At 39.4% G+C, this 11,879-nt stretch overlaps 1 protein-coding gene across 1 annotated transcript in view; it reads left to right on the plus strand.

The window, feature by feature from the left end:
* Kcnh8 (potassium voltage-gated channel subfamily H member 8) overlaps positions 1–11,879 on the plus strand; it is a 365,093-nt gene that overhangs the window by 293,308 nt on the left and 59,906 nt on the right. The window contains exons 10-11 of the mRNA XM_021218046.1: positions 3,708–3,957; positions 10,312–10,526. Of these exons, the coding sequence (XP_021073705.1) occupies positions 3,708–3,957; positions 10,312–10,526 (465 nt within the window). The remainder of the gene's footprint in view (positions 1–3,707; positions 3,958–10,311; positions 10,527–11,879) is intronic.

Raw genomic sequence — 11,879 nt, forward strand, 5'->3', positions numbered from 1 at the left:
GTTAAGAGCACTGACTGCTCTTCCAAAGGTCTCGAGTTCTTATCCCAGCAACCACATGGTGGCTCACAACCATCTGTAATGAGATGCCCTCTACTGGTGTGTCTGAAGACAGCAACAGTGTACTTACATATAATCAATAAAAAAATCTTTAAAAAAAAGAAAAAGAAAAAAAAAGAAATATAGGCAAAGTGATATCTGTAGAATTCAAGAAATAGCCCCAAGTAACCACTATGCAAGACCGTGTATGGAAATTAGAAAGGAAGAAATCAAAATATCACTATTTGCAGATGATATGATAGTATACTTAAGTGACCCCAAAACCTCTACCAGAGAACTCCTACAGCTGATTAAACAACTTCAGCAAAGTGGCTGGATATAAAATTAACTCAAAAAATAAGTAGCCTACTCTACTCAAAGAAATTAAGGAAACTACACCCTTCACAATAGTCACAAATAATATAAAATAACTTGGTGTGACTCTAATCAAGCAAATGTGAAATCTGTATGACAAGAACTTCAAGTCTTTGAAGAAAGAAATTGAAGAAGATCTCAGAAAATAGAAAAATCTCCCATGCTCATGGACTGGCAGGACTAATGTAAAAATGATCATCTTGCTGAAAGCAATCTATAGATTCAATGCAATCCCCATCAAAATTCTAACCCAATTCTTCACAGAGTTAGAAAGAGTAATTTGCAAATTCACTTGGAATAACCAAAAACCCAGAATAGTGAAAACTACATTCAACAATTAAAGAACTTTTGGGGAAATCACCATCTCTGATCTCAAGCTGTATTACAGAGAAAACGTGACAAAACTGTGTGGTATTGGTATAGAGACAGGCAGGAAGATCAATGGAATAGAACTGAAGACCCAGAAATGAATCCATACAACTATGGTCACTTGATCTTTGACAAAGGAGCTAAAACCATCCAGTGGAAAAAAAAACAGCATTTTCAACAAATTGTGCTGATTCAACTGTAAGTCAGCATGTAGAAGAATGCACATCAATTGATCCATTCTTATCTCCTTGTATAAAGTTCAAGTCAACGTGGATCATGTACCTCCACGTAAAACCAGATACACTAAAACAAATAGAAGAGAAAATAGGGAAAGGCCTCATGGGCACAGGGGGAAAGTTCCTGAACAGAATACCAAAGGCTTATGAATCAACAAATGGGACCTCAAGAAATTGCTAAGTTTCTGTAAGGCAATGGACACTATCAATAGGACAAAACAGCAACCAACCAATTGGGAAAAGGTACTCATCCTACATCCAATATAAGGCTAATATCCATTATATACAAAGATCACAAAAACTTAGACTCCAGAGAACCAAATAACCCTATTAAACAATGGAGAAGAGAGTTAAACAGAGAATTGTCAACTGAGGAAACTTGAATGGCTAAGAAGCACCTAAAGAAATGTTCAACACCCTTAGTCATCACAATAATGCAAATCAAAATAACTCTAAGATTCCACCTCACACCAGTCAGAATGGCTAGGATCAAAATCTCAGGTGACAGCAGATCCTGGTAAGGATGTGGGGAAAAAGGAACACTCCTCCAATGTTGGTGGGATTGCAATTTGAACAACCATTCTGGAAATCAGTCTGGCAATTCCTCAGAAAATTGGACATAGTACTACCTGAGGACAAAGCTATACCACTCCTGGGCATATTTACAAAGCATGCTCCAACATATATCAAGGACACATGGTCCACTATGTTCATCGCAGCCTTATTTATAATAGTCAGAAGCTGGAAAGTTCCCAGATGTCCTTCAACAGAGGAATGGATACAGAAAATGTGATACCTTTACACAGTGGAGTACCACTCAGTTATTAAAAACTCCATGAAATTCTTAGGCAAATGGATGGAGCTAGATAATATCATCCTGAATGAGGAAACCCAGTTACAATAGAACACACATGGTATACACTCATGGTAAGTGGATATAAGCTCAAAGGCTTGGAATACCCAAGATACAATTGACAGACCACATGAAGCTCAAGAAGAAGACGAAAATATGGATCCTTAAGGGCTTCTTAGAAGTGGGAAAATATATATATACATGAGGTAGTGGGAGGGAGGGATTTGGGAGGAAGAGAAGAGGGGGAGCAGGCAAAGGTGGCCAGATAAGGTACGGGAGGAGATGGGGATGATGTACAGAGGGACTGGAATTTGAACAGAGGTCTGTAGCAATGGGTGAACAGAGGGTAGCCACCAGCAAGTTTCAGATGCCAGGAAAGCAAGAGGCTCTCAAGATTCAACAGTGATGAAATTAGCTGAAATAACCAACAAAGGAAAGGGAGAACCTATAGAGACAATATCCAGAGGTTAGGCAAGGCCCCTAGTTAGGATAGGGGACCACCCACTCATCTACAAATTTTTAATCCAGAATGGCGCCTACCTTAAGGAAATACAAGGACAAAGTCTGGACCAGAGACTGAAGGAATGGTCATCCAGCGACTGCCCACCTGGGGATCCATCCCATATACAGTCACCAAACCCAGACACTATTGTGGATGCCAAGAAGTGCTTGCTGACAGGAGCCCGATATGGCTGTCTCCTGTGAGGCTCTGCCAGAGCCTGACAAATACAGAGGAGATTGCTCACAGCCAACCATTGGACTGAGTACAGGGTCCCCAAATGTAGGAGTTAGAAAAGGGACTGAAGGAGCTGAAGGGATTTGTAACCCCAGAGGAAGAACAACAATATCAATCAACCAGACCCCCCAGAGTTCCCAGGGATTAAGCCACCAACCAAAGAGTATGCATAGAGGAACTCATTTCTACAGCTGCATATGTAACAGAGGATTACATTGTCTGACATCAATGGGAGGAGAGACCATTGGTCCTGTGAAGGCCCCATCCCTTAATGTAGGGAAATCCCAGAATGGTGAGGTGGGAGTGGATGGGTGGGTGAGGGAGCACCCTTATAGAAGCGGGGGGGGGGGGATAGAATGGAGGTTCCTGGAGGAGAAACTGGGAAAGGGGATACATTTGAAATGTAAATACATAAAATATCCAATTAAAAAAGACACTGTATTAATCAACTAACTAGTCCACCAACATGTCAAACAATCCAGTAACTAAGTAACCAACGATTCTTTGAGTTAACTTATAAAATAATCTGAGTTTTAGTCATTCTATATTTTTATTTATCTTCATCTTGCACTGTGCTCCCCAAACTTCTCAATGGAATTTTATTCACCATAGAGAAAAATTAAATCATGCCATTTTGGTGACATGCATGGATAGAACAAGAGATCAATATATTAAGTGAACCAAGCCAGACTCTGTAAGACAAATTCCTCAATGTTCTCTCATATTTGAAACCTGGTCATCAGCATTTTAAGAGTGATAATAGTATCTCTGTATATATCATGACACATTAAATAAAGGACAGCGTGTCCAAGTTCCTATATCTATCCCAATAGGAGTCTTGATGGAAGTGGTGCAAGCTTTTCTACCCGGATATGTGGAAATTTTGAAAATTGCTTCAGATTTATTATCACCTGATCGTCCATGGTACATAACTAAAGTCACAGTCAGTACATAGCCCTGGAGATTGGACAGAGAAAATCTCAGATACTCTCACAGCCCACTCTTCCCACCCAAGAGGGAAGAGTGATGGTGATATCTTGCAAGCTGGTTGAGTAGACCCAACTCATTGACATTTCTTTTTGCCTGCCCTCTTTCCCACCAGCTTTTAAAAGACTTTCCGGATGAGCTGCGCTCTGACATCACAATGCATCTGAACAAGGAGATCTTACAGCTGTCCCTGTTCGAATGTGCCAGCCGGGGCTGCCTCAGGTCTTTGTCTCTCCATATTAAAACCTCCTTTTGTGCCCCGGGAGAGTATCTGCTGCGCCAGGGGGATGCTTTGCAGGCCATCTACTTCGTGTGCTCAGGTTCTATGGAAGTTCTTAAAGACAGCATGGTGTTGGCTATTCTAGGTAGGTTTCTGCTGAAAGGTTTCTCTGAAATTTTACTCTAGAGTATAAAGAATACCAAGTAGGGAAGGGGGAGATGTTAACAGGGGTTGGCAAATGACAGATAAAGATATGGACTCCCTATCGGATTCAATTTACCTAAATGTCTTTCTTACACAGCCTATCATGATTCCTACACAAACAAAGTTCGGGTCGTACAAATATTATCATTTTACAAGTGAGTAAATACCTAGATTCTATACATTCTAGAGTCTAAGTCTTTCTGACTTCTACTCACAAACCATACAGCATCCTGTGGAAGAAACAGCAGCTCTGTTTTCATGGAGAATTTCTATATTTTGTGGAGATCCAGTACAAAGAACATTACAATTATGTTTTAACTGTGCCAGAAAAAGAGAAAAAATGATTTCAACTTTGAGAAAAACTTGATCACTGTCATTAACCTGGTAATGCAAAGGTGACACAGCCTCCTTTCAGTTCCTCAGAGAAAACTCATAACTGTGGAAACTCTGTGCTGTGATGTTGACTTCAAATACTAGACACAATTATTTTTCACTGAAATATAAAGAGCAGCTGGCAGAAGACAGTGTGTGGGCTAATATAGAAAAGTTCCTCTCCCAGTATTATCTGAGTTCTTTTCAAGCTCACTCTCATTTTCTATATAACCAATCATTATTGAACATTGGTCTAAAGACTAAACATGTGGCAGAACAGAAATTGCTAGAAAGTTTGCCCTTGCAGAGATTAAACTCAAGAGAATGACAAAACAAAATTCACCCATGATGGAGGAGAGGGGTGAGCATCAGATGAATTCAGGGTACATTTTTAAAAAATCAATGTTTTATACCAATGTCTAGAATCATGTCAGTAAATGATTAATGCAGTAATTTTCATTCTGTTTTTCTAAAGAAGTGACAAATCTTTACAAAGTATTTTGACACGCAGGAAATTTAAGCCTTCACAGACAGTAGACACAGCTGTAAAAGTATTTTCTGTTTCCCCAATACTATTTTATATTCTGGATGGAAGAACACTGCTCCTTCTTGTCTCAAGAATGCATGTCATTTTATGTTAACACTGTCAGGCTGCTACTGAGGTGGTAAGCTTGAGGATAGGTTACACTTTGGTAGAGAGAAATGATGGTCGTAGAGTCCCTAGTGTGAACTGGTGTATTAGTTCCCCACTATCGAGTCCTGAAATCTTGTCAAATCTGCACCTGTCTTCTAAATAAATTCATCTTCTGAAATCCATTCCTTGGCAAGATGACCTTAGGAGGTGGGAACCTAGGATGTGGTTAATACATTCCAAAGCGGGTTTATGAAGAAGCTCAGCCAGCCACGTGGCTTTTGCTACCCTGATATCACAATTATAAGTCAATAGAAAATTGGCCCTAATTAGACATGCAACCTGCCAAAGCCTTAACCTTAGACTTTCCAGCTCCAGATCATCAGAGATAAATTTCTGTGGGTTCTCATACCTTTGCTGAATTGTGTTAGAGCATTTATAAGAGACTGGAGCAGTGTGGCTGCCTCAACTAAAGGGGAGGAGCTAGAGGCTGAGTATTGGCAGACCCTGTGGCTTTCACTGCTTTGCATGTGGACTTCAGTTTTGAAAACAGAGGAAAGGTGGGACTCCCCTTTCAGATATGGCTCAATTTTTTCCTATTGCCCTGTGATATTTTCCATAATATAAGTACAGAAGATGGTAAAACAGCCCCTCCCTCTTCTCAGTTTACAAAGGTAAAGGATAGTCATTCTACTATTTTGTAATTCTGGCTTAGAATTGACAATTATTTCTAATTTACTTCCAAAACACTACTTACATATTTTTCCAGTGGATTTCCCTAGCCCCATTGCAACTTTGATAGCCTGATGATTTGCCTACTGGCATGGCCTCCTTTTGAGAGAGCATCTGACACTTTGTCAGGACCACATGCTATGACATACATTCAAGCAGATATAATACTTCATTTAAATTATTTAGGTTTTTCCTTTTAATTCTTTGCTGTTTTTTTTTTTTTAAATTTGGTGACTAGCAAGAGTTTTAGGAATGTAAGGTAAAGACATCATTCATTATATTAGAGCAAAAAGACTCAAATTTAATGGCTTCTGTTTGACTGTTATAACTTATAAAATGTAATAATTCTTATAATTAAATAGAAATTATTGCTGAAAGATTTATTCCATTGCTGTTTTGCTCCCTTGCCCAGATTTCTCCATAAATTGTGACCTTATGATGGTGTTTCCCTTCTCTGCTCCCACCATACATAGACACCTACTGTAAGTTCAGCTTGGCGCAGGACCATTCTAGACTCTGTTGTGATACTGAAGCCACACATAATTGAAGATCCAAGGTTACCATGCCAATGGGATGATGTAATTTTCTTCACAATACTACTTCCTGTGGCTGATTTATCCTATGCTGATTGACTAAGCACACAGCCTCTGTTTGGACTCCAGTTACTTAACGGGAGTTCATTCTGCTACTGAAATCAACTAGTGGTCTTGGGAGGAAGAAGTGTTCATGTCCCAATTCAAGCAACACCACCTCCCAATCAGCACAGGAAAAGTGTTTCCAGGTCTGGTATATGGAGAGAATTGTCAGGGGAATTTGTTATGAAGATAGAATCTTTTCATCTTTTTACTTTCCTGTGTTTTCCCACTATTTTTTCCCCATCGGTTTGAAAGAATATGGCCACGTGTGATCACTGGTGTCGTGACAAATGGTATTTTTATGCCTCTGTGTAATTTGACATTCTTTTTTTGTTATTGCTCTTAATCCTCAAAGAAGAACCAGTTGTGCAAACATGGAGACTGGCCATGACCTATAGAAGGCAGAGAAATCACTCTTTTATTTCAGAAATAAGGATAGGGAGACCTGGAGTAAAGACACTAGTTCAGGAATATCAACAACAACGAGAGAGAGAGAGAGAGAGAGAGAGAGAGAGAGAGAGAGAGAGAGAGAGAGAGAGAGAGAGATCCACAGGATAGTTATAGTGGCAAGAAAGTCTAGCCGGAGCTCAATGTGAGATTCAACACCACCACACATGCTCCATAAACATTCAGTGAATCCAAAAGCAAAACTGGAGTTCCTTCCATGGTGCCAAATTTAGCAATGTGCTGGTGGCATTCTTGCAGTGGCCAAGCCACTCTCTGCTGGGAAGGTGCATGTGTGTAATGTAGGTGGCTCTTATTGCAAAGCCTGGGGAGAGGAGTTGGGTTCCCACATGCCAAGGACCTGTGGGGATTTTCCCTAGGCTTTCTCTAGGAAATGCTTAGTTCTCTTTTGCCTGACTTTTACTTGTTTGGCTTTACCAATGGCAGTTTTTACTTTCATTTTGTCTGTGACAGCTATTTCTCAATGATCAGAAAATGAAAGCTCAGGCCACGGTTCATTCTTGTGTGTCTCTGAGGATTGTGGGAATGGAACAGGTCACTAATCCGCTTTTTGTTAATAATGGTGATGTGATTAAACACAACGGTCTGGTTTGGGTACATCAGTTAACATCTAGCTGTTCTCTCCTGATGGGAACTTGGTTCTGATAACAAGTTTCCCACCAACCTGTTCCAAAAAAAAAAAAAAAAAAAAAAAACAGCTAGATGATTATCAAAAAGGTTAGAAAGGACTGGCTGGATCCTTGGTTCCAAGACTCAAGAGGAACCTTCAGAGACGAGTCAAGCAAGGATGAGGCGCTAACTCAGGTTACCAATTTCTTGATAGCCCAGGATGTTAAAGGAATTAGATCTGATAAGGATGTACAGCGATGCTAGGTGCCCATAATTAAATTATAATGTGGGTCCATAGTCTATTACCTCTCTAGACTGGAACTGGAACTGCTGCCAACCATGGTCACTTTGTTATGTACCAATGTGCTGGGTTAGATATAAACTGCATGCCGAAACTATGTTTCCTCTTTCTTGACACATTTCATGCCTTAAAAGGAAACTATAGAGATTTAGGAGGAGAAGGAAAGGGAAAAGTACATTGTGTCCATTATTGTTAAACATAGGAAGTTCTTAAAGAGAGAGACTGTACATGAGAAAATAAATGTAAAACTTTTTCAGCTGTGAAGAAATAGATGTATATAGAAAGGTGTCCTGAGCTGTCTCAGTGCCAAAGTATGGAAACTGCACTTCTTTGTCCAAGTCTTCTTTCAAGTATGCCATACATCCTACTTTGGTTTATAAACCCCTGCTGTAGCTGCACTTTGGCAGGTGGTTTTTTTTTTTTTTCTTATACTCGTGCCACAGAAACTATAAATATAGAATGATAATGGCTTAAAGCTCCTCCAAATGTCCCTGGCATAGCAGAATCCCACATATGACACTGTCCTGAGCATAATCCTCCAATAGACAAATCACCACATTGATGACTTTCTGGCCATGATTATATCTCATGTCCATCCTCTGCCTTGCATTTGTTAAGCGGTCGTGTAGATTTTCTTAACAAAATCTATAGAAATCATAATTTCAAATTTAGCAATATTGGTGACAACAGTAAGTCAGGCTTGAATTTTTCCAGACAATGCAGCTATTTATCGACCTCAGAGGCTAAAAATATAGTCTGTGATATGTTTTTTCTTCCACCAAAGTAGACTCAATTTTTATAGTTCAAATAAAACATTAATTGAAGTTAACATTTAATAAAATTCAATAATTTGCCTTCATTTTTAATTTCATACACATTTTCCATATTTCAAGCATATGTGATTAATTTCATATTTCCTTTTACTGATAAATTAATTAGAATGGACTTTTGTGAGTTTCCTGCGGGGAACTTTGTTTCAAAAATGCTGAGCATAATAAAGGATAAAATTTTAGAAATTTAAAAGTATAATTGAATATGAAGGTGGGCAGTTTACTTGATAACTTTTAAAAAAGTCACTTATGTATATAAGTGTTCTATCTGCATGTACATCAGAAAGTCAAAAGAGAGCATTAGATCCCATCATAGATGGTTTTGAGCCACCATGTGGTTGCCAGGAATTGAACTCAGGCCCTCTGGAAGAATAGCCAATACTCTTAACTGCTGAGCCATTTCTCCAACCCACTTGAAGTAGTTCAGTGGCATGTCTTTCTCAGTATTGAGTACTATACACCTGCTCTTGGTCGCTTGCAACATAGCAAAAAGGTGACTCCGATAATTATAGTTAATGCCTGAGAATGATGTCCTCTTTGGACAGACTCAGAAGCCTATCACTAGAAACCCAAGTTAACTCCAGTGCCTAGCGCTGTCTGTGAATGTACTCCAGTTCTTCCAGCCTCCAGCCCAAGTTTGTCTAATAATTAAAGGTTTCTTCTTATCTTCTGGGTGGCTTTGTGGTTGTGTCAAAAATACATCAGAAGTTAAAATCAGTGGGTTTTTATTTTGGTACTTGAGCTCATTCCTCCTTTATGATACTGGTTTGCACTCTTGAAATCACTTGAAACATTTAAAAGATAAAATTGTCCATTATTAGGTCATCAACAAATGTTATCAAGCAAGTTAGCTCCTGGAATGTACCCTAATTAACGTAGACAGCAGTACTGTAGACAGGAGTATCATAAATAGCAGTGCTGCTGTCAGATATCAAGGGGAATTGAGATACATGGGTCTTATGAGTGGTTATGTGACATGCTAGTTTTTGTCTACTCACTTCCTGTCTGGGTGGGGAAGGACATTTTTACACTGTCATAGAGAACTGTTGGAAGCCATGCTCCTGTGTTACGTACTGCTCCATGCAAACCATAACCCACAGTATTCAGCCCTTAGTTCTTCTTCCTGACTCAGAAGAGGGATACAGAGAGTCTCAGCCCACTTAACCATCCATCTTGAAGACGTGATCACAAGTAAATGAAGGGACCTTGGTCTGTTAACCGTCACACTTATGTTATTACCAAGAGTCCTGGACTCTAGTCAGTATGCTTCCTGATGCACTGACCTGAGAAGATTGGAACAATTTTCCCCCCCAGAAAAAACATTATTACCTCCCCCTTTGAATGGTTAAAGTGACTGTGACAAAGTGACTGGTTCAAAATCATTTGCCAAGTCCTTTCAGAAATCTGCTTAGAGCCCGTGGGTGATATGCAATGCCTATGCCATCCAGCTATGTCTTCTAGACCAGGGCTCACACCTAAGTGACAGTTTTACCTACAGCAGGACATCTAACAATGTTGGATGGTGTTAACATCTTGAATCTCACAATGAAAAAAACAATTGAGGCCCAACTCCCTGTTCTGCTGAAATTGAATTGCTGGTGATGACCTTCTTTTTTCATATAATTTGAGAGAAATGGGGTCTGTAAGTCAAATGAAGTGACTGGGCTCCAGTTGGTTCTGTTTTTTCCTCAAAATGATTTTTTTTTTTAACTGTTCCTAGGGAAGGGAGATTTAATTGGAGCAAATTTATCAATTAAAGACCAAGTGATCAAGACCAACGCTGACGTGAAGGCACTGACCTACTGTGATCTTCAGTGCATCATCCTGAAAGGTCTCTTTGAGGTGCTGGGCCTTTACCCAGAGTACGCACACAAATTCGTAGAAGACATCCAACACGACCTCACTTACAACCTTCGAGAAGGTCATGAGAGCGATGTAAGTCCCCTTTCCAATTAGCACAGAGTTCTGGGGAATCAAATACCACAGCAGAGGTAAAGAGTCATAGCCTCCCTTTCAAAAGGCTCTGCAGGTAAGATATGCAGCCCCTCATTAGCGGATGAATTAGCTAGGGTCCGGAGTTCCTTGCTAACATGCCAGGGAAGTACTATTTGTAGACAGTTTCTTGCCTGCTTATCTCCGTGTGTTCATGTCTAACTGCAGTTTCATTGGTATGCAGAACATAGCTGGAAATAAGTGATGGCTCCAGCATTTGGAGATTTCCAGAGAAAGTATGCAGGTCAAAGGTTGGTGTGTGTCACTACTCAGGATTTGAACTGCTAGACAGGGAATTTGCTAGAAACTAATCTTTTTGTTAAAATGGTACCCCAAACAATCTATCTCAGAGTGACCAAATTTCCATAAAAGGATTCAAGCCAACAACTGTCAAACTGAAAGCATAATGAACATTTTATGCAATTATATATTTGCTTCATCTTTCAGTTTATACAAACAGCTTTCCTGTCAAAATATGTACTATACTGTGCCTTGTGTTTGGGCTGATCATGAACATGACTTCATTAGATGTGTCAGCAATAATAGCTTAATAAGAATGATTGTTGGAAGGCAAGCCAGAGCATGCAGCTCAATGTGTAACAGTCCGTGCCTTCTCTCAGATATTTGCAGCACTCAAGATTTAAGAAAATATAGTTTTGACTAATCCATATTATGCAGACATTTTGGGTAATCATTAGCATTCTGTCTTTTGAAAAATAGAAAACTGTCATTGCTATTCTTTCCTCTAGATTTGGAATATAAGTGACATTAGGTAAATATAGGACACTCCATTTCTGTCTACCATAATAAAAACACCTAGGGTTGATATTTATTATCTACCTGTTATGCTAAGCACTCCTCCTATACAAAGCATTTTATTGGTTAAAACAATCTTTAAGATAAGAGTCTATCCATTTCTATAGCAGAACAAACAGATTCAGAGTGGCTGTGATTTCACAAACTTGTAGGTGGCTAGTCCAGCATGTGAGAAAAAAAATAAAGCTTAAGTTTAAAGAATGCAGTTGACTGAAAGTTTTGTCTTGAAACAGCTCCTATGCATCTCATGTAAAAGACCGAATCTTAAAATTCAAGGTATACTTTGTGTTTTCCATGACAGTATAAAAATGAGGGGTTTTTTTATTATTATTTTCTTTATTTACATTTCAAATGCTATCCCGAAAGTTCCCTATACCCCCACCCCACCCCTGCTCCCCTACCCACCCACTCCCACTACTTGGCCCTGGCCTTCCCTTATGATGGATCATATAAAGTTTGCAAGACCAAGGAGCCTCTCTT

Source organism: Mus pahari, chromosome 18 (assembly GCF_900095145.1).
Source record: "Mus pahari chromosome 18, PAHARI_EIJ_v1.1, whole genome shotgun sequence".
NCBI classification, from domain to species: Eukaryota; Metazoa; Chordata; class Mammalia; order Rodentia; family Muridae; genus Mus; species Mus pahari.